The 23485-nt window shown below is 50.0% G+C and overlaps 1 protein-coding gene and 1 long non-coding RNA gene across 4 annotated transcripts; one reads left to right on the plus strand and one right to left on the minus strand.

Annotated features, from left to right (window-relative positions):
* Positions 1-6: 6 nt before the first annotated feature.
* On the minus strand, positions 7-22678 carry LOC102977578 (zinc finger homeobox protein 3; the record flags this gene model as incomplete). The annotated part of the gene is made up of 5 exons (XM_055083452.1): positions 22463-22678; positions 22110-22310; positions 12387-12489; positions 5677-11097; positions 7-1620 (listed from the first exon to the last, which is right to left on the minus strand). Coding segments are annotated over exons 1-5 (7555 nt in total), but the record flags the coding sequence as incomplete, so codon positions are not given.
* LOC114485392 (uncharacterized) lies at positions 1627-5670 on the plus strand. 3 transcript variants are annotated; one of them, XR_008616821.1, is made up of 3 exons: positions 1627-3952; positions 4358-4737; positions 5268-5670. It is a non-coding gene; the product is annotated as an uncharacterized lncRNA (long non-coding RNA). The 3 variants fall into 3 exon arrangements; XR_003678847.1 differs by having other exon boundaries at positions 4358-4506; positions 4594-5670; XR_003678846.1 differs by having other exon boundaries at positions 1627-2767; positions 3839-3952; positions 4358-5670.
* Positions 22679-23485: the final 807 nt, after the last annotated feature.

A 23485-nucleotide genomic window follows, 5' to 3' on the forward strand; every position in this document is an offset into this window, starting at 1 on the left:
CTACACTAGTCAGACCACTGTCCTTGGGGCAGCTGGGGTCTTTGGGACCCTCCACCGGGCTCGCCGGTCCGTCGGACTTTTGGCTGAGATCCGTGTCAGACTCCTCCGAATAGTCGTCTGTTGGCATCGAGGGCTGAACCCCTGAGGTGCTGCATGAACTTGAGGTAACCGTTGAAGATGAGGAGAGAGGAGGAAAAGAAGGGGGCTTCGCGGCCGAAGCCCGGGAGACCACTTGCGGCCAAGACTTCCTGGAGGCGTGGGGGGAAGCGGAGGACGAGGAGGGGGCGGCGGCCGACAGGGGAGGGGGGCTGTCGTTTGAGTGAGCGGCAGACTGCGAGGTAGATGCGGTGCTAGGATCGGGGAAGCAGGCAGAGTGAGGTAATAAACTAGGGTGCTCTTTGGCGTTTCTTGCTGCTCTCGTGATTGTTCTGTGTTTGTGCAAGGCCGACTCGAGATGTTGACTCAGAGCTTCCTCCCCACAGAGCGCGCTCTCGCACGCCAGGCAGTGGTACGAGCCGCCGCCGCCGCCGCCGCCGCCGCCGCCGCCGCCGCCCGTGGGGACGTGAAGCACCATCTCTTGCAGGTTCACCACAGACTGGCCGAAGAAGCAGAGGGACTTCAGGTGGCTCCTCGCCGCCTCCTCGTCACTGAAGCCCGCCTGGCACTTGCGGCAGACCAACTTGTACTGCACCTTTGGAACAATGAAGGGGTCGTAGAGGGAGTCCGCACTTTTGCTTTCTGCTTCTGGCTCTTCGGGGGGTTTCGGCAGGAGGGGGGACACCTCACGGGGTGCGTTTTTCTGCTCTTCTGGTCTGGGGGATTCTTTGGCAGGGTCTTTGTCTGGGGAAGCAGCCCCCTGGGGGACTGGGGTTTGGCTTGCTTTGGGCTGCTGCGCTTTTTGCTGCTGCTGCAGCTGCCGCTGCTGCTGCTGCTGCTGGATGGCCTCCTGCAGACTCTGCTGGTATTGCTGGTACTGCTGCAGTAGGGAGCCCGGAGACAGCCCCATCAGGGCCTGCGACAGCGCAGGGCTGTAGGGGAACAGGCCTTCCATGCCGTACATAGGCTGCAGGTACCCGCTCTGCAGGGCGCCGGGGATCTGGGGGGCATAATAAGGAGAGAAGCCTGGTACAAAGTAAGGGAGGAACTGGCTCGTGAGCAACGCTGTGGGGTCCGAAGTCAAGGCTGCCTGCAGGGCCTGCAGCTGCGCAGGGTCCACTGCATACTCCATGGCGGGCAGCGGTGCTGAGATCGTGGCTGCGGCCGCCGTGGGGGCCTCTCCTTTCTCCTTCTTGGGGACGGGCAGGGGTTCCCCTTTCCCTTTGTGTGCCTTTTCCTTCTCCTTTCCCTTCTCACCGTCTCTGTCCTTGCGTTGCTGTGGCTGCTGCTGCGGCGGGAGCTGCGGCGCGGGTGGCGGCTGGGCTGCTGGCGGCGGCGGTTGCGCCTGCGGCGGCTGCGGTTGGGGGCTTGGCAGAGGGGCCGTCGCCGCGGGGGCCTGTGCTGGGGTGGGGGAGCTCAGCGACGCTGAGGGCGGTTTATTTGGTAATCCAGACGTGGGGAGGCCGGGGGAAGGAACTGTTGTGCTGGGCAGACCCATCAAGTTCGGTTTAGGAGACGTTAAAGCTGAAAGGAATGGAGGCAGAGAAATCACGTGTCAGTCTGGGGTGCTGAGGCTGGTGCTCAAGACGTTTCACCTCTGTCACTGGCACAGGGTCTAAGAGCTCAAGGTTTGAACTTGGAGGATCCTGTTGATCCAACGGCTTTCCCCCCAGGCCCGGGTTGGATAGCCTGTATTCTAATCTGGACCCAGCCCTGGGTCAGCTCCCATACCAGCTAAACAACTTCCAACAGCGTCCTGCCCAACGTGCCACACCCATCCCACTCGGTCCTGTTTTCTCTGCTGCGCTCCCAACTCTGCCCAAGGCAATTAGTCTCGAGGCCCCCAGACTAGCTGCTGCCAGCCGGGACCCATCTGAACCGACGGCCTTCATCAAAAGCCCCACAGAAATAGTACAGTCAAGAGGCCCCACCAGAAGCTGTCTGGAGAAGAGAGCGAGAGCAAGAAACCCGGCCAGGCACCAAGACCACCTGAACAAACACAACAGGCTCTACACATGTGCCCTCTCTGACCTCCACTGCTGCAGGTGAATGGATGTGTTAGGGGGGCACAGAGAGGAGGAGCAATGGGAAGAAGTGAAAACAATCCATTCAAGGTAAACAGTGGCACTGCTTTGGCTCAGCTGATCTGCTTTAACAAATCTGCTGAAAAACGTAACCACCTAGGAACAGGATTCTGGAGTCCACCGGAAAAATGAGCATTTTCTTCTCCTGCCCCTATCTGAATGACACACAGGAGGATTAGGACTGCAGATGCTTGAGAAAGCAGCCACAGGAAGAGGACACACAGGAGGATTAGGACTGCAGATGCTTGAGAAAGCAGCCACAGGAAGAGGAGAAGAGCAGTGTCGAAGTGCTGGCACCAGCGATTCCTAAGACATCACAACCTACCCCAGGCACCACTGCTTACAGGTGGCAGACCATGTCACCAGGTGCACGCAGGGCACAGCCCCATCCTCAATCACACTCAGGCCTAATCTACCACTACCTGTAAAGCCTTCACCCAGCCCCAGAGCCTGACCTCCTCCCTGACCCATAACTATCTCCTGGCTTAAATCTTTTGTTTCAGGGTGATGGAGGGCTGCTGCTGGTTCATGAAGACTGGCAAGGTGGCCGTGAAGGACAGCACTGACCACATCCAAGACACTAGACGGTATGCATCCCTTCTCTTCAGAGGACACCAAAATGTAAAACCAGAAATCCCACAGCCCCTCACTACTTTATCTGGACCACCTTCAGCAAGAAAGCTGGGGTGGGGTTCCAAACAAGTCACTGTCTTCATGAGAAAAAAACACTCTGAAGCCCAACCCAGGTGAAGACAATGTTGATTTCCGGCTCCAGTGGTGCAGTATTCCCTGGGCTATCACACTGCATTAAAAAACCCTCAGATTTCAGGTGAAGAGAACAAGGTCGCCTCAAGTTGCCAGTCCCAGTAAAAACAAACAGGCATTAACTTTTGGATGGCCAAGGAGGATGCTTCCCTCAGCATCACCTAACATCATTAATTGACTCTTCCAAAATGGCAGAAAGGGACCACTGAAATTAAGTCATCCAATTTCCTGAATGCACTTGGGGGACTGAAATCAGAGGAGAAGATGTGTCTGACTTAGAAAAACTCAGTAAAGGCTTGTTGGTTAAAGTGGCACAAAGCAGATTATGAATTCCAACTTGGGACATGGCTTTGTCTATTTCTAGGCAACAGGCTTGCTCCAAGTTTTAGGTTGGAGCTGTAGCCAGAGCCAGATGATCAGTGGGGCAGAGAAGGAACCGCCTATTGATCTCCCCATCCCTCTGGCATCAGGCTTCCAGAGAAGAACTGACCTTCTCTATCTTGAACTGACAGTGCACAGAAGAGATTCAATTTTAAGAAACACGTACTGAACCTCTGCTCTTTACCAGGCTCTGCATTAGCCACGTGAGATAAAGTAGCTCAGTACGTTCTCACAATAATTCCGTGGCTTTGGTTTTCTTATCTGTAAGATCAGAACCAAACAAGCCACTTCATCCCCCTGAGGCTGAGTCACGTACTCCTGGGGTCGGACTGACGAGGTATGGACTGTGGCTGACACACATCTGCCGTGTGATATTGGGCCTGTTAGTTGACTGCTTGGAACCTCAGCTTTCCACAGTAGATGGATGTAGGGATTAACTGGAAGCTCATATGGAAATAGCTTACCATTGGGCCTGACGTATTAAACACAAGTTCTTCCTTTCCTAATTCCAGATGCAGTGCTCCTGGGAGCTGTGGTACAGTCAAACGGTGGTAACTGGGGCGTGCCTGGCTGCCTTGAATGATTAAGAGCATGTCTATCTTCCTACCTGGAGTCCACTCTAAGTGGTCAGAACCTGAGTAGCACTAAACATATACCTGTTGACTGACTGGCTCGTATTGGGTGCTGTGGAAGGAGTACATAGCACTGGGAGCCCGGCTCCTACCCTAGCTTGTTGAATGGTCTTGACCTCTCTGGGCCTCAGTTTTCTCATCTGTAAAACAAGGGGAATAGATCAGACATTTTGATTCTAATATTTTCACATTATTATGAAATGTTGGGCTTTCCCAAGCCCCTCTTCCAAGGTCCTGGGCTGCAAGGGAAGTTCAGTGCCCGGCCACTTTCCATAGTCTCTTTCTTGGCTGATGTCTAGCTGACTTTTAACATCATGCTGTGACATTACTTGCCAACACACGTAAGCAACGATTTCTACATCTTAATGCTTTCTTTTCTTGTTCTTCTCTGTGGATAAGAAACGGGGATCTGGAATGAGGTGGCCCCTCACGTTCTGTAAAACGCTGCCAAAATTATAAAACTTGGATTTAATTCGACCAGAAACCAGGGCTGCGCTGGGAAGCAGCAGAACCCCTTCCACCCCTGGGAACAGGGCCATGTTTTGAAGGTAAGGAGGCACTCTGAGGGGCTCTCCTTTGGTGAACGTGTACTGGTCAACACAGGCTGTGGAGGGACCCGCTAACTTGTGCCTCAGTCTCACAGGATCCTGGAGGTGAAAGTCCAATTTAGGGAAGACAGCTGGATTCCGAGAAGACGGGTGAGGGCAGAGAAGGAGGAACAAGAGAGGTACACAGGAAGAACTGCGGCACTCCCTACGGAGTGGACAAATAACTACCAAGTATGTGACTCTGAATTAGAAAGGGAAACGGGCAGAAGAAAACGAAGGGCTGTTACCGTTAACATTTTTGTCTGTCTGGAGGACTAAAACACGTCATAATTCAGAACCACAGTGCCCAATACGAGTTCCTGGTCAATGCATTCCAGTACAAAGGCAGTCTAATTAGAAACCAGGGACTTCCCTGACGGTCCAGTGGTTAAGACTCCGTGCTTCCACTGCAGGGGGCACAGGTTCGATCCCTGGTCAGAGGACTAAAATCCCACATGCCCCGTGGTGCAGCCAAAAACCAACCAACCAACACACAACACTAACATAACACTCTATTTCTGACTCGAAGAGAACCCCAGGAGTAAGGCTCTACCGTATGAGAGCGTCTTCCTGGTAGCACCTCTCCTGCCAGAGCACGTCTCTGAAAAAGGAGGTGGGACCACAGGGGCAGGCGAAGAGTTGATTTAAATTCTCTTGAACCAACTTCCAGAGGGCACAATCCAGAATTAGCTAGATATTCAAATGTTTTATATTTTCAACAGATATCGAGATGGGATCTGCATTTCCACAAGGACTGAATGGAAGGGTCTATAATGGAAACTGCTGTCTTGAAAATACCCCAGGATCTAGTACGCCAGAACCCTGAAGTTCATGCCTATAACACACACCCTGGTGGTGGTACTGAACACCAGGCACGAGAATGGTTTCAGGAGACTGTTCCAACGACAAGGTCCCCATCCTTGAACTGGCAAGCCCGAGAGTCATGTACACCATAGCTCTAGGGAGACTCAGTGGAAGGGACCTGAGGTTTTACTGCTGTTTGTTAGAGAACTAGAACAGGGAAGCTTCCTATCAGGCCAACACTCAGAGGTCTCTTGTGTGATAGCCATAGAAGAAGCGCTAATTGGGCGGCTCTTTCATACTGGGAGAATCACCGAGAGCAGAACCCACCTGTGTTGGATGGAGTAAAGCCTGGCAAGGAGGGGCTGTTGAGGCCGGGGAGCAACACGGGAGGAATGCCCTGGATTGCCGGATATGCCGTAGGAAGGTTGAGAGCCTGAAGAGGGGCGTTGTCAAACATCCCTTGCTGCTGAGCTGCCAGTCCGAGGACCTCATTGGCCTTTTTAATCCGGTCCAACTCTTGTTGAGCCATCAACTGACGTACAGTGGCTGGGTCAAAGTATTCTTTCTCCTTGTCCAACTGGCTTCCAATGGTGTCTTTAACTTTGGAGATATGCTGTTGGGAAAAGATATGGTCACGTACAGACAGCCGAGCGCTGTACTTGATGCCACACAAAGTGCACTCTGTTTTGGGTCCCTCGTAACTTGTTTGGTTTATACCAAAATGCTTGGCCATGCTTAACTTGGACTTCTTTTCTTTTGCCCGGGCATTCTGGAACCAGACCTGAACCACTCTCTTTGGCAGTCCAATGTCATTGCCCAGGACTTCACACTCTAGCATGGTGGGTGTCCTGTAGTCATTAAAGCATGACTTGAGGACCTTCAGCTGCAGATTGGTCATCTGAGTGCGAAAACGTTTCTGCCCGGGCCTATCCCCACTGTCTCCGGATTTGCCCGCTGACCCACTTGCACCAGGGCTTGGGGAGCAGGGGTCCGCAAGGCTCGAGGTTTCACTGTAGTCCACTGTACCTTCATTGTCATATTCCTTGCTGTAAAAGCTCGGGGCTGGGCTGACCAGACCGGATGACAACCGATCTTCATACTCGGACATTGCCATCATGGCCGCTTTGGTCAACCCTTCACTGGGCGCGGAAGAGGATTTGGTTTCAGTTGCTATTCCCGTCGCACTGTCGTTATCCGCGTTGCCCTCGTCTCCAGTGGTGGTATCTGTGATCGCTGTGTTGACTGAGGAACAGTCGTCGTTGTCCAGCTTAGTTTGGTCAAAGTTTAGATTAACTGAGGACATGGAAGGGCTTTCAAAGTCTTCGATCCCTTCCACCTTGATGGAAGAAGGGCTAAGAAGAGTTCTAGGAGACAACTCCATGGTTTTGCTCACAGGTGAGAGGGGAACACCTTGGCCATCACCACTGCTTGGGGGTAGGTGGGAAAAGCTAGTTCCATCAAAAATATCTCCTTTCATCTGGAGTCCCCCATCGCAGTCTAAGAGCATTGCAGACAGAGTTAGGTTGTAGCCAGCTCTCTTGGCTTCATGCCAATGACGGGACCGGATATGAGCCTCCAGGGCAGTCTTGGCTTTGAAGAGCGCTCTGCAAAAAGGGCATCTCCTGTGGGCCTGGGCCGGGCCCACAGCCCTGAACTGTCCTTTCCTTTCCCGGGCTCGGGTGTTCTGAAACCAGACTTGTACCACACGTTTCTTCAAACCCACCTCATGCGCAATGTGATCCAACATCTTTCGAGTTGGATTGGAGTCCAAGAGATACTTTTGGTAGAGGATTTCTAGCTGTTCTGGTGTAATAGTTGTCCTCAAACGCTTGTCTCTCTGAGGTTCTTCTCCTCCCGTCCCACTGTCGTTTTCTCCAGGGCTGGCACTGGCCTTTTCCTCCAGCTTCCTCTTCAGGGTGTTCATCGTGGAGGTGGGCGTTGAAGGGGAAGTGGCCGAGCTCGCCGGAATCTGAGGTATGGCCCCAGAGAGCAGCTGGCTTGCCAGCAGTGGGTTACTAGGGTCAAACAGCATGAAAGGCATATCCAGCGACCTGTCCAGAAACTGGGGGTGGATGAACTGGTTCTGTGCGCTCAGAAAGTGGAGCTGCTGATGCTCCTGCCAGTGCTCAAACGACGGGAACGCCAGCTTGCACTGGTCACACTGGTAGGGGATTAGCTGCGGAGGTAGGTTGGCCAGCTGCTGAGGAGTTGACGTGTGGAGGGGCTTAAGGGGCAGGTGGGAGAGCTGGGAGGGACTGGGGCTCGACTGGGCTAAGGGGCACTGAGGTGGGGGCGCTTGGGGAGGAGGCTGGGGCAACGACGCGGGGGACGTCAGCTGCGGGAGCTTTTGCTGGGCTGCATTTGTCTTCTGCTCGGGCTGGTCTTGCTGCTGCAGCTCTGCCTTTGGTTGTCCTTGCTTTTCTTGGGTCTGGTTTGGCTGTGCACTGGGAGGTTCCGCCTGCTTTGGTTTCTCATCACTCGCCTCTGGTTTTGAACTGAAGGTGGCCAGTTCGTCAGCCTCTGATGTAAGCTGCAAGAAAGCAGCGGAAGCTGTATTGGCCGTTGGTGCTGGGGTGCTGTAAGCCTGGGAGGGCATCGGGGTGCTGCACGAGGAGCTGGTGGGCGTCAGGATTTCCATGGCGTCCATGGAGTCCTCGTTTTGGCTGTCATCCTGCCCCTCCTCATCCTCATCCTTGTAACACAGCTTCTTCTGGTGCTTGATGAGATCAAAGATGCGCTGAAACACCAGGCTACATTTTTTGCACTGGTAGTTCAAGTTGCTCGTTCGAATATACCTGTCGTTTGTAAGTTCCCGCCGCTCTCCATCTTTGCCCTCTCCCTGATTCTCATAATTTTTCCTGGCCTTCTGTCGGGCGTTTTGAAACCAGACCACTATGACTCGGGTCGGAAGGTTCAGTAAATTAGAGAGTTGCTCAAATTCATCGTCCTTGGGGTAAGCATTGGCATCAAAGAAGTCCTGCAGGACCCTCAGCTGGTAGTCAGTAAATCTTGTTCTTGAAGACCTCTTGCTCCCCCAGTACTCCTGCTTCTGAGGTTCTGGTGAAGGGGGCCGAGAGTCGATCTTGAGCTCCTCCAGGCTGGTGATAGGAGGATTGCTGAAGTTGTAAGGGGAGTCCTTGTTACGCTGCCGCTCTTTGAAGAGAGTGTTTCTGAACCAGTGCTTGATCACTTTCTGGGGCAACCCAGACTTGTCTGCCATCTCTTTGATCTGCTCTTCACTGGGGGAGTTGTTAATGTCAAAATACTGCCGCAGGACTCGGAGCTGGTCATCCGTGATCCTAGTGCGAGGCCTCTTATTCTGCTGCTGGAGCAGACTTGGATTGAGCTGATGCTGGTAGAGCTGGGCCAGGTCCGCAGGCAGAGGCTCCACAGGTCCAAGCTGAGGGGGCAGCTGGGCCGGCAGGGTCTGCAGCGGCATCGTCTGCATCATCAGTGGCGAGAAGATGGGCAGCTCCATGGGCATGGAGAGCTGGGTCAGCGGCACGGACGGCTGGGCCGGTGCAATCGTGGGCGAGGTGATGGGTGGCGCTGACACGGGGATGGCTGGGGTGGAGGCCGGCGGCGGCGGCGCTGCCGGAAGCGGGGGCGGCGGCGGCGGCGGGGGCGGCGGCTCGGGGGTCTGAGGCCTCAAGGGGTACAGCTTGTCGTAGTGCTCTCGGTACTGTTTGGCAAATCTCTCCAGCTGTTTAAAGGGAAAGTAATTCTGGTGAACATGCTCCTGATGACTCTTTAAAATCAAGATGTTCGAGAACAACTTGCCACAGGAGTCGCACTCGAGCTTCTCCGGATTCTCCCCCGGCTCGGTCTTCCCGTTCTTCTTCTGTACCTTCTGCTTGTTCTCATTGTACTGAATGACCAGCTCAAAGCCAAAGTTCTCCAGCAAGGCCTTGGTGGCGTTCCCTCTGGCGTCCGAGGCGATGCGTGGAGGGAGCATGGACGGCTCACAGCTACCCCCTGGGGCCAATTCTTTCTTCTCTTTGGCCTTCAAGGCATCTGGCAGTGATTCCTTGGGTCCCGAGGTGCCCTCTCCCCCCTCGGCAGCGTCCCTCTCTCTCTGGCTTTCTTTTTCCTTTTCTTTGATGACCAACTTGTTTTTCTTCTCGATGTGCTGGCTGGGCTGTAGGAGGGCAGAGTGACTCTGGGGCAGAGAGAGCTGGCTCTGCTGCTGCTGCTGCGGGACCTGCTGATGGCCCTGCTGCGGGACCTGCACCTGAGCCTTCAGCTCTTCCAGCAAGCCCGGGCCCGCCCCCGTCAGCGTCAGCGCCCCGCTCGTCACCGGCAGGCTCACCTCGGGGCTGAGCTGGAACTCGGCGCTGGGGATGTAGAAGGGGAAGAGGAGATGCTGCTGCTGCTGCAGCTGCAGCAGGGTCTCCGTGGCCATGGGGAAGTGAGGAAGGAGGGTGGGGCTAAACAGCTGGGACTGGATCAGGGCCGCCTGCTGCTGCAGCTCCTGCTGCAGGTGAGCTTGAACTTGGGCCTGGGCCTGGGCCAGGGTCTGTGCTTGCTGCTGCTGCTGCTGCTGCTGCTGCCTGGATGTGATCATATCTGCCAGCTTCTTCCGATTGGCTTCCTTGGGCTCTGAAGGGGCAGCAGTGTTGGCGCCGCTGGGATTCCCCAGGGGTGGCATTGCTCCACTCTCAGTGGGCACTTGGCTCAGTAAGCTGGAGCCTGGAGCAATGCCAGCACTGCTTGGATTGGTGGTGGTAAAGGCGTTACAGCCACTGGTGCTCACAGGACTTGGGGTGGAGGAGCTCAGGGAGACACTGCTGCCGTTCCCGGTGCCATTGCTGCTGCCACTTGCAGCCTCCAGCTTGGCTGCCCGGGCCTTGGTTTGATGCAACACAGACCTCATATGGATCTCCAGCGTGGAGCTCTGGCTATAGGCCACGTTACAAGTGTTACACTTGAAAGGTTTGTTGTCAGGGCTGCTGGTGGGTTCTGGCTGACCAGCTGCCGATTCTTGAAGGGCTCTCTTCAACTTATGCAGGTGGGAGACAGAATTGTAGTGCACTAGCAGGATGTTCTTCTGAGTGAAAGATTCCTTGCAGACGGTACACTTGTAAGGGCGAGAAGGGTCCAGAAATTTTTCCATGGTGAAGTTGGGGCCTTTTCTGAAAGGTAGAGCTCTCTTTGGCTCTGAGCCCGAGTCTTCTTGTACCGACCCGGAGTCACTGCCCGTCGGGCTCTGTTTATCCTCCAAGTCACTCTCCTCTTCCTTGTCTTCCTCAACGATTATGGTGTGGTCCTCGGCCAGGGTGGGGTCTCCCATTGCCAGGAGGTCTCCATTGGCCAGAAGGCCACCATAAAGCTGTTGGATGTCGGCCTCACTCAACTCCAGGTGGCTCGTCTCGAGGTGTTTTTTCAGAGCCTGGAAAGTTCGGAAACTGCGCTGACAGAGACAGCACATGGTGGCAGCTCTGATCACGTGGTACTGAGAGTGGAGCTGCAGCTTCTCCACGGTCTTGAAAGCCAGGCTGCACTGGTTGCAGCGGTACTTGTACACGTGGCGATCCGACACGGGCAGCTGAGGCCTCTTGGCATGAACCTCGTTGAAGTGCGTCTGGAGAGTGGCGGAAGTTTTGAAAACCTGGTTGCACCCCTTCTTCCAGCACAGGAAGCCTGAATCTTCTCTCACAGAGCCTGGGTCAGCAGGAGAGGGTTTCACATCTCCACTGTGTTCTGTGCTGGCAGAGGGCGAGATGTTCTTTCCCAGATCATCTGAGGTTTCTGGAAAAAAAAAAAAAAAAAAAAATCAAATCAAGCCCAATGATAAAGAAGGCTTAGAGCTGTCTACCCAGCAAGGCCTCATGAACACAGAGTCTCATGATGATGAGGGAAATACCCAACCTGCAGACACACACTCTCCACAGAGCCCCACACCGCTGAGAGCACGTGTTATTTATATAAGCAGGTGCACAGGAACAGAGAGGAAGAAAAGGAAATACAAAAGGTCTCAACTGCTAGTAGGCCTACACCATAGCACAAATCTGTCTTTTAAACAATATTTGTTTCAATTTCTCAAGAACTGGCTTGAAGGGATACCCCCTTTACATGGATCTGAATTACAGAATATGTGAATTAATGCTGTCCTAAGCTGTGGGGAATTTGTAAGAACCGCTGTCCACTGTAATATAAGAAATTTGGGGATATACATATTTTTAGGCATTAAATTTCTTGTTATAACGTGACTTTTGACTGTCCTCTCGATTCAATAAGCAAAGAGCATTCAAGTGGCCAATTATGAAAACACATTAAAACTTTTCTCTACAGTGAGATCATCACCCATAAATATTCTGACTCTTTTTTGGGTCAGCTGTACACTGCCTAATATGGAAAAATCACAAGGGGAGACACGGTGGGGCAGTAGTGTGGTGTAACTCGTCCCAACTTAAACCTTAGCTGCTGACAAGGTGTCAAAGATGTAGGAGAGACTCATAAACAGAGGTCTAAGGCCCCATCCAGCTAGGACCCACCGTGGGGCACCAGCAGCATCTATGCCTACAACAACAGTGTTCTTTCCAAATGCACCTCTCCGCTGCCTCCCATAAGGCACTCCTGGAAGTCTCAGAGAAGAGCTCTGTGCAGAGATGACAGCACCTAGAAAGACAACTAATCCAGTGCCCTGAGATCACCCATGTGCTCCACAGGTCCCTAATAGTTAAGTCCTCAGAGAGGGAGTATTTGATGGCTTAGGGTGGTAAGTCATGGGTCTACTGGCTGACTCTCTGGTTAGCCACCTCCTCACTGTATAGTCTAAGGGGACACGTGTCCACCAAAACCCCACTGGTTCTCACCTGGTTTTTTCTCACGTCAAACCATACGAAGTGTGTACACAAATACGTGCCAAGAACCAGAGTATCAAGTAGCTGACAACGGTGCCCCCTCGTCCCTTGAAAAGTTACATTCAGCTTTTAGGAGTATCGTAAAGAATTCTTGACACTCTTGCTCCATGAAAATTTTGGCCCCAGGTTTCATTTTGTTTACTCTTCTCAGGGGTCAAGAATAATGACACTAACCAGGCTGCTTTCCTGCCTCCTCCAAGCTGGAGTTCCCGTCCCGATCTGGAACAGCCGCTGGGAGGAACAGGCTGCTGGGCATCACCATCTCAGGGGTGGTCACCTGAAGAGCAAGCGGTAGAGAAGCGAGGAGAGTCAAAGGGCGAGGAGAGAGACACAAAATAGGGAAATGTGTCAAAATTATTTAATAAGCAAAATTAGCCTTCACCAGTGTAAAGCTGGAGGTGTCACTTTTCATAGCTCACTGAAGATTCATGTTTATTAGACAAAGCTCACATCAGTCAAAAGCGTTTCTACGGTTACATTCTGGACATAATTAGCAGTGCACACTTGAAGAATAATCTTATTATTAATATTTTTCCTTTATGCAGAATTTTGACTTTGATCACTGACAATGTTTTGTCATGGGCTGTGAAACTTCTTGTGCAACCAATTAGGTAGATAAGTTGAAAGGCCCACCTTAAGCTGCTGAAAACATAATAAGGGCCCTAATTAAATCATACCTAGTAAAGTACACTGTAATCTTGAAGCAGGGAGCATTGTAGTACTGTTTTCAGAATGTATTCAGGCAAGAAGAGGAGAGGAATAAGAGCGAAGGAAAGGGTGAGAAAAGGAGACGGGAACAAAGGGAAGGCTAAGGACACGCAGACACGCTGGCAGATTCTCCAGAAAACGACGTGTTGTAACCCTTTACAAGCTGAGATGGAGTGCAAAAGAGCATTTCTTATGACTCACTTCAGTCAGGATTTCTCCTGGGGTCTTTGCCTGAGGTACACAGCATCAGAGGGGACTTCTGGCCAGTGTCCCAGCCGCAGAGGGTGCCCCGCACCCTACGCCCTACAACAGGGCAGCCCCACCTTGGCCACGGCTGTTGTTTCCCAATACGGCAATTCCAGAATTAGCCTGGGTCAAAAGAGCTAAAATTTAAGGTCAGATCTTTCTTTCGGCATTTATTTCTCCAGGCTTTCCTGCCATCTGGCCACAAGCTTGTCCAAACAAGTTATCATTTGCCCTCCATTAACGTGATAGGAGGCCCTCAACATCCAACGTAAGGCTAAAAGGTTCTTCATTTAAGAAAAAGCAATATCCCTTTGCCTACTATAGGATGGGAAGGTAGTTTTGGCGATGATAGTCCCAAATGAATTAGAAATCGTTCCCTGTTTGAGGACAGCCTGAGAAGTAAACTGACCCTGAGGTTACAGGAACAGAAACTTACAGTCACCACTAACCTTTCTACATGGCGCCCAGCCCCACCTGGAGGCGTTACTTTCCCATCAAACGCAACTATTGAGATAGTATCTTCGCTTGCTGTTACAAAGACTGGAACACCTAGCTTACTGTTCAAAATTAAATATTTAAAATAAATTACTATTAATTTGTAATGGTTCGAGGATCCTGGCCTTGCTCAAAATCACTGCTGACATGTTCACTAGACTCATCAGTGGTAGGTTCCACTCCTAGAGGAAACTCAGACAGCTGTCCCCATAAATCCAAAAAGGTAACTCGTCAATACATTTCAGGGTATTAGGATAATCTCAGCAACCCAGATGCCCGTAGGTGCAAAAAATTAAGCAACAGGCACTACGGAGAAGGGCTCTGAGAAACCCTGCGTTCACGAAGAGCAGGTGCATGGCAGGTGAATGTGACACAGAATCCCTGCTCTCACAGAATCTGCACCCTCACACAAAGCTCGCCAGCAGCTGCTTAAGGCTAGCTGTGGATGAATCGTTAGCAATGGAGCGGAGACTGCCAAACTCATTCCGTCTATTTTCTTTCTTTTTAATAGAAAGCATTTCTGACCAGTGTGGTTGGGGGGGGGGGGGTCCAGCGGGAATCCAAGAAGTGAAAGGTCACCGATTAATTTATAGTCCTCAACCGAGGGGGAGCACGAGGTTGGGGGCAAGAGGGGGAGAAAGGGAAAGGAAAAAAGACTCCCCCCACACCTCCTTTCTCGGCTGTAGCTGCAGGATCAGTCCTTTCCTGGGATCTTTAGGAATTATGAAAAATGAATCATGAGAAGTGAAAAAAAAAAAAAAAAAAGCCCTACAGAGTAAAAAAGAATAAAATTATCTAACACCTCAGCTGCACATCATTATAGAAAACTGTGGGCTTTTTATACACATTACAGTAAGGCAGACATCCCCTCTAACAGACTCAGTACGACGGATCAGTAATTGTTTTCATACACTTTAATTAGAAAAACTCAGATGGCTATGAATAATAATGGAAAAGAGAGACTTTTGCACTTGAAAGGTTGAAGTCAATCAAGTGTGAATGACGGCAAAAAAGAAAGAAAAAAAAAGACACCAATTCATCAGCCCTCTGTTGTCTCGCCGCGACTTTAATCATAATTCCTGATTGGGATTCAAGAAGGCAGTAAGCAGCGGTTCTTTGTCTGCCTTCACCTTCCATCAATTAACTCTCCCCAAAATATAATCATCAACCTCACATGCTCCTCTGCATCTTAATCTGGGCCTCCAAACCTGTTAAGTCTTGCCTCATACGTGTTTACGTAATTACTTCTATCTACCTGCATCTTCTCATCTATAGTGTACCCAACCTCTCCCTGAAAACAAACAAAAAAGGCTGGTTATGTAAAATCTTAATGGGCAAGAAATTCCCAGAAGGCAAAGAAGAAGACCCCTAAAGAGAATCCTAAGGATCTAGAAATTCTGGTGGGGTCTGTCTGCGCATGGGTCTGAACAGAGAGGTTGCGATGGAAGCCTCTTTGCTGTGCAGGACGCTGGAGGGCCCCACGTCAGCTCTCGGACACTAATGTTCCCGTGTCTGTGTCCACTCCTCCCTCTCCTACCAGCTTCTCAAGCTCATCACTCAAATTTACCACGCTTTTTTGTAAAGAGCCAAAAATACGGTCCTGCCAATGGCTCACTGAGGAATTCTGCTCACGGAAGAAAATGAGAGTTGGCCAAAGGCTGAGTTCCTTCCATACTTGCCTTGGCACTCCTTGTTTCCCAGTCATATCTGGCTGCCACACAGTGTGGAAGGTTGAGTCTATCCCAGCCAGCCTCTGATGGACGGCTGAAACTCTGTGGGAAAGGCGGTCACTCAACAGTGCTGGGCAGAGTTCTTTAAAGACCTTCCCTTTCTCTAGGAGCGTCGGAGCATGCCAGTGTGAGAGGACAAAACCTGGCCACAGCGTCGTAACCAGAGCCTCCCCAAACGTGCCCAAACCACAGAGACCCTCGGAGGACTAGATGCCGCCAGCAGCTCCCCTGCACAGGCAGCGTACGCGGCATTACACATTCACTCTCTCTGCCCCAAGCCCTCCCATCCACAGACTCAAAAGCCAAACACAAAGTTTTAGGTTTGGCCAGACAATAGTACAATCTAAACACCTATACTTCCTACACTGACATCCATGTAGATTGATTCTTCCAATAATCTTACACCCATAAACACTGCGTATGTCAAGTTACATTCCCCCCTACTCTACTCATTAATGTATAGAGGGGACCTCAGACTATTAAAACAGACTTTTAACCAAAAGTCAAAGTTTTTCTGTTAAGAAAATTCAATTGCTTAGAGCCATTCCTTCCTCAGAATTTGAGTCTCTCAAGATCGGCGGCCGTGACCACGCAAAGCAGCTCCGTGGTGATGATCTGGATACCACATGTGCTCCTCTTAGCCCTCTGAGCCAAGTCAAGCATGCAGAGTTGACGGAAACGTAGGAAGAAAATATCATCTGAACAGGCGCAGTACCTTCCTAACAAGTAAACAAGTCTCACATATAACAAGAGAAATGTGGAGTTCTGCTCTGACGCTGAAAATCTTCAAGTTCAAGCAATTCTCACATATGACGATAGAAACAGAAGAGCTCCACACTGGTACTAAGAATCTTCACCCTTAAGCCATTCCAAAACAACTTAGTTGATGAGAAGGAAGGGCCTCTAATGACTCTGCTCATCCATTCATTTGACCATCATTCACTGAACTTTGTACAAGGTCCCCCGTGCTGCACGCTTGTGAGACAGAGCAAGACCGGGTCTCTGTGTCCAAGAAGCTCACATCCAGAATAATTAACCTTCTAGAGATCACAAACTCATTAGAAAATCTGATGAAAGTTGCAGGCTCCTAGAGAAAATACTTTTAAAACAAACTATGGTAGATAATTTCAGGAAATCACAGGCTCCCTCGAGGAAAATTCCTGGATTCAAGTTAATTGCCCTTGAACTACTAGGAAAGGTGACGTGGGTTCCTACCTCCTGTTCAGTTCACCATTATTTTGGATTATGACTTAACGCCTTTCAAGTTCCTATGAGGTGAGTGGGCCTGAAAGCCCCAAGGACACACCTTATCAAACCCAGAGTCTTAGATGTGGGTCTGGTCCCCACTGTGACATCTGGGAGGGGCCGCTGATGTTGACTCTTTTTCGATAGAAGAAGCTGGAATTATAAGGAGCCCTCCCCACTCCTTGCTTTCTCTGGGTCATGGATATGAAATGGCCAAATACCACAACTTGAGCAGCCAAGGGGTATACACACTTCGCTAAATTCTTAACGGGACTGTTCATGCAAATTCACCTCTCAAGGCCACCCTATCTGAGGTTAGATCAATGCAACCAACAAGTTCCACATGCTGGAAAGCAAAGGTATTTTCTTAGAGCGAGTACTGAACTTGGTTTCTCTGAGACCCTCATCCCCACAGCCTGAGGAGAGCTTCTTTCTGAAAGGCTCTCTATTCCAAGTGAAAGTAGAGATTTGCCAAAACCTAGACTCCCAAGGAGACTCAAATCCTTCATATTTCAGTAAAAAAATCGAAAGAATGAAGAACCTCAGATGGAGGGAAAAAAAGAAGGAAAGCCTCAGACACAGGCCTTCCTGGCACAGACCTGGCCAGTCTCTACACCTTGTGAATGAGGCATTGGTCCTGTTCAAAAAACTGAAGCATGGAGTTAAAAGCCAACCGCTTCCAGAACTGAGCATTCTAGCTAGTGGGGGATCCAAAGTCGACAGCGCCAGTGAGGGTCTGGCTGCTCACTTCCTCCCCTGACCTCAATGGCTGCCAGCTGGTCTCTGCACGTCTGCAGCCAGCAACCCCGGCAACTCACGGCAGCAGAGAGAGCTTCAGAGGTTTTTCCCTCCTTTCCTTTACCACCTTCCAAATGTGCCAGGCTGGGTGCTGGACCGCAGAGTCTAGAGGGCTGTTTCTCCCTTTGTCTCGTTTCCCTTCTAAAATGTCTTCCTATGTCGTTGTCTATCTTTTTTTGTTTTTTTTTTTTTTTAAACCTAAAACCCAAGAGGAAGAATTGTAGGGCCATATTAATAATTCATATGGGCCAGAAACAAATGCAGCCCTGAACCCGATTTTAAAATCTAAGAATGAGAAAGACTGAAAAAGGAGGTAGGTGGGAGAACAGGAAACATGAACAGTTCACACACACACACAGACACACACACACAGACACACACACACAGACACACACACACACACACACACACAGTGAGTGAGAGAGAAAAAAGAGCTGAGAAGGGGACTGAATCGGAGAGAAAAGCTTCATTAGACTTGGAGAGGCAAGCAGTGGCAGCATACCAAGGTCACTTTTAATTTAGACCATCTAATTGGCAAACAGGCTCCAAATGGCTATCATCTCACAGGGCTTGGAATTAATGAAGCCCGATTATTTTCATTACCTTCCTCTGAGATGGAGACAAAGTGAGAGCTGGTACCCAAGTGGGTGCCACAGCCTCAGGGCCGCTGGCCACCCGAGAGCCCCCAGTGCAGGGGGGCCAAGCAGCCAGCCTGATCTGGAGACTCGGATGCACAGGCACACGACGAGCAGAGACAGACGCTGACCGAAAACATCACAGGAGACAGACAGCTGGGGCGGGCTGGGGGTGGAGGGGACCTGCAGGCAGTGCAGGTCCAGGAGCAGCCAAGGGGAATCTGTGCATGTACAAAACGTACAGAATAACTAAGGACTACCAGAGGGGGTGAAGACGAAGGGCTAGAGAGAAAGGTGTTCCTGGGCCGCTCCAGAGCCAACCCCCTTCTCCGCCATGAGGTCACACTTTGTTAGGCGATTGGGGAACAAAGACAGTTTCCCCGTATTAATGCTCTGGGATCCCAGTGGTGTGTCCTGTCACTTAGAATAATTTAAGACTACTGATATGCGTTGTAGGTGGTCTTTCCCATTCTCATTTCGGGGCCAGAAACCTGTCCCCTATGCCCTCAACCCTCCTCGCCTAAAACCGTGAGACAAAGGAGGGCACAAGCAGCAGCTCCTATATCCCCACCACCAATTCGGAATCTCGGACTTCTCTGTAAATAGGTGAGAATTCCATGGAACCGACATACGGGGCGGGTCGCTCAGTTGGGTCTGGAGGGGCACCTGTCTCACCGCCTTAAGCTTTATAGATTTCCGTCTTTCATATGACGTGGGTAAAGACACCCTTTGGAGCTCTGTTTCCAATAGGCCGAGCAGAATGAAGTGCTATAGGTGCAGTTTCCATAGCGGAGGGCCAGAGCTGCAATTGTTCCCAGTGGAGAATATTTTTCAAGCCCCTTCATCGGTAAAAAGAAGGGGGCCCATGGAAGACACAGATATGAGATGCAGAGCATAAGCAAGCAGCTGTTACCATAGCAACAGACATATTAGACACTGCAGGTTCCTGAAAGCTGTCTGATAAGGTATTATTAAATGAAGCCTCCTCAAAACACTCTCCATTTACAACTGAACGGAAAGGCATTGTAGAGAGAGTAATCTATTTCCATTTATCAGGGTGGAATTTACTTTTAGAGAGACTGAAACCCAATTCAAGCCAGATCCTGGGACCTTGGACCCAGACAGCAAAAAGTATTTACCAGAATTTATAGCTTTAGATACCTTGGACATACCCCGTGTCTGCCAGGAGCTGTCTGTTTGGTGGATTTTGCCAGGCTTTCCTAGTTTGCAGCCAAAGGCAGTGAACTCAGTCAAACAATCTGGCAAGGAAGAACATTCATTCCTCTCACTGCCATTCATCCTAGCCACTCAAGGATAAAGCAGACATAACTTGCTCCTCTTGGAGGACGAATGACTGAACACTGACCATTCCTTAATAATATGGTTTAGGAAATGGAGCTCTGATTTGAGGGGCATTTCTCAGAGTTTCCTGCTCTAGTTGGCCAGGAACAAACAGATATATCGTCAGAAAGCCTAACCAATACTTTTCCTTGGCCAATTTTCTAATAAAATTGCTGTAAAATATCCTCCAGGGGCATGATTCTAACCACAGGTTCATTATAAACACTTAGTTGTAAAACAATTGCAAATTTCATATTAACACCAAACTTTTCAGAGGAAGGACAATGGCCGCTATTTAATTTGTCAGGGTAGAGACAAGATCAGCAGTCCAGCCCTCAAACAGGATGCTGGGCTCACCCCAAGGTATGGCCACAAACTCCCCTCTCATCCTGCTTGCTCATCTTTTCCTGCTGATTCTGCTACAGGATCGAGGTGGAATTGCTTCATTTAGCTCAATGCAAACCATCCTCATGACTTGAGAAACCAACTCAATACTGACAGCCATGCAGTAACTCCATCTTCTCTTGCAAAGATAGGGTACCAGATCATCCTTATATACGCCTTTAAATCAAGTGTAAAACCCTTATGATTACATTTCCCACAACTTTCAACTTCATTTCTGAATCCATTTACTTTCTCTTGTTGCTAGCAAATGAACTTCCTGTAGTCAGCACATTTCCCACAATTTGCACATTTTTTCAGAAATATTTAGAAAACATCTCCATTGTCTGCTACGGGCAAATGAGGTAGGTACACAGGGGTTCCTGTACAAGGTGCCAAGCACAGCCCCTTTAGGGAGCGTGTTTCTCCTACGTAATTATGTTCTTAGGGAGTCTTCTCAAATAGGGTTTATTAACCTGTTTCCATGGATGGATTTTAGGGTATCCGTATGCTCTCCGGCATTGTACACACAATTCTGTACGTGGAGAATATTTGAAAGAGTTCTTAGTAGTTGTCAAACTTTAGCGTGCACAGAATACCCAGTAAGGCTATTGAATCGTTTTTTACCAGAGTCTCCAAAAAAAAAGGTTGAGAATCACTGCTTGAGTGGGTAACACCCAAAAATATCGTAGGGACTGGTACCCAAGCAAACACAGCAGTAACATCCTCCTCTCAAAGACTCTGTTGATAAATGAAGAAGATTCATAATGACCACCAGACTTGCTACTTTGAATGTACCATACTGTTGCTGTTATAAAAGTATGACAAACAATGGATATCTGAAATATAATTTATATAGTAGTCCCTAGGGATGTATAAATGAAACTTACTGTCTAATGTAAACCAATCATACAGATTACTACAGGCTCACATTTCCTAGACCAGACTGATATTAAACAGGAAACATAACCACCAGAGCTGGACGATGTATTGAAAATGCCACCCCCCCCCGCCACATCTCTTCCTGTTTCTTCAGGCTCCCATGGTTCCAGGCCATCTGTGGGAAGTATGATGAGGCCTGAGGAAAATCCCCCTTGTTTGTTATTTCCAAGGCTGGAGAGAATTCCAGGGAAACTTGTAACAGAAACCCACCCATCCACAAAAGGAAGTTTCCACTTACAGAGAACCTTTCAACAGTGTTCACCAGTCTGTCTGTTTGAAAAGACCCATGGAAAGTGAATTTATACTTGAAATCAAACTCATGCTAGGTCACCTTAGAGCTTGCCATCGGCTGCTAAGGCTCTCTGGATGCATCATCAGATGTATGTTCCTCACGACTAAACATCATTTACGACGTTCTTCGTTAATCTTGCGTAACCAAGTGGAATGGGAAATGCCTAGAGGTTATACGTCTGTGACCTGCACGGGAATCTTCACACGAAAAGGCAATCAAGTTAACTTATTACTCCACCGTTGAAGGAAGTTAGTTAGTTAGAGATGAGAATTTTTCTCTTTGGGGGTTTTTCCTCTAGTGATCAGGAGAGGGCTTTCCAGCAGCCCAAGCATACACAGAAGGCAGGGTATTGGTATCGCCTGTAGAAGTTTGAAAAGTTTTCACATTACATTAGATTTAAATCCTTATACTAATCTTTTGGGCCATGTTTACAGTGGCCACGCAGAGCCATGCCCCGCAGCTGTAGCAACATCATGTTCAAGATGCAAAGCCCTTGTTCATGCCTCGCCACGTGCGACCCAACTGAGCGTCTTCCCGCTTTGAGAATGAAAGCATCCACTTGAGAAACTCCCACGTCACAGGGCGACATTCTGCGAGGTGGAGAATGTGGGCTCACATCGCAACTTTGCCACTTGCAGGGGCCTCAAGTCAGTTAACCTCTCTGAGCCTCAGTTTCCTCAGCCGTTAATGTAAACGTGTCCAACTTTTTAAATGAAACAGAGTGGTTGTGAGGATGAAATGAGACACAATGAATTTAAGAGCAACCTAGAAGATGACCTGCTCAGTAAAGGTTTGGAGAATCTGAACAACAACTTCTTCATGTAAATGGTTAGCTACTCTAGGCCTCTGCGTCCTGAGGGGAGAGGGGAATGATAAGGGATGTTGAGAAATGCATATGTATTCAGCCCTTTAGGCCACAGTCAGGCCAAGCCTAAGATGAACAAAGGTCACAGGACTATCTTTGACATTTCCAACTCTGCGCTGGCTCTCGCATCCAGCAACACAGCGTCCTGTCCATGTCGCCGCATCGCCTTTGACCGCTGGGGAAAGAAGAGCCCCAAGGTCCTGCTCCCAACTGCCTTACCGTCATGATGAGCTTCTCCACGCAGTCGGGGGCCACGCTGTGGAGGTGGGTGAGGTGCAACTGGAGGTGGATCTTGTTGTTGAGCATGTCCTGGCACAGGGGGCAGCGGAGCATGGGCTGCACCGAGTGCTGCGTCATGGCGTGCACCCGCAGCCGGTTGACATCGGCGTTGCTGTACTTGCAGTAGGGACACTGGTACATCTGTGGGGAACACACAGCCACCCCTCCGGCTGAATCTTCAGTTCCCACCGCAACTGTGTCCGCCCCAAGCCCGCCCACCCGAGACTCCACTCCCCCACTTCCCCCAGTTATCTGAAACACTCCCCCACCAGCACAGCCCCTTCTGGCCTCACCTGCTCCGGTTTGGTCTCCTCTGATGTTTTTGGTCGCTTTGAAGAGAGAGGAGACTCTGAGCTACCTGGGAAGGAGAGGCGTTTGGAGGTTGCAGGAGAATCTGTCAGCTCCTTCTCTGCTTGGCTTGATGATGCTGGAAGAAAAAGTAGAAGATGTAATACAGCAGCCAGACCAGGCCAGCTCCCAGAGGGTTTGCGTTGGGTGAAAATCAACATTCATTTATAGCACAGGATTTTCTTGAAACACCAAAATTAAAGTAGGATGAGCATCCGGACTGATTTATCAGGCATGCTAGAAAAGAAGCAAGTGTTTCTTTTTGTCCCCCATGAATTTCTGTCACTACACAACTTTAACAAGTGAACACTAAGAAAAAAGGTACAGAAATGGACTAAAAGGCTCTGAGTTGGATTAAGCTACATTCAGTCTATTCTGACCTCCCCCAATCAAGACACAATCTGCTGGCTTATGAGGGTGGGTGGGAAAGTCTCACTAATTGCTCTGCCAACCACAAGTCAACCCAAGTACCAGACACACTCTGCTTTCATGGATGTAATAAACGATGTGCTTCCAACTTTATTGTCACAGCTCTTGAAATCACAGCACAGCACAGCACATCACAGGAGACATGATAAATGGGACGGACCCGAGAAAGGTTTACACGGATATCTGCATACAAATACGTGCAAAAAAGTCAAGTCTGGGTTCAGCAACTTGCTTCTGGAGAAGTAATTGAAGAGTGGAACTAGATAGGGCGTGACTCCAACTTCTAATCGAGCCCAGTGCTCCAGACACAAGAGTTTATTCAGAGTGGGTGGCTCAGAGGGAAAGTGTCCTCTCTGCTTGCCAGAAACATGCCCTCTGCACCCCACTCCACCAAAACAACAAAACACCAGTGAGGACGCAGAGTCACATGAGACTGAAGCAGCGAACAGTGAGCATGGAAGTGCTGGCGGAAGGAGTTCTCTGAAGCATGGAAAGGGTCTGGAAGATTCTGATGAGAAAACAGCTGGGCTGAAAGGGTT

Source organism: Physeter macrocephalus, unplaced genomic scaffold (genome assembly GCF_002837175.3).
Source record: "Physeter macrocephalus isolate SW-GA unplaced genomic scaffold, ASM283717v5 random_1573, whole genome shotgun sequence".
Taxonomy (NCBI): domain Eukaryota; kingdom Metazoa; phylum Chordata; class Mammalia; order Artiodactyla; family Physeteridae; genus Physeter; species Physeter macrocephalus.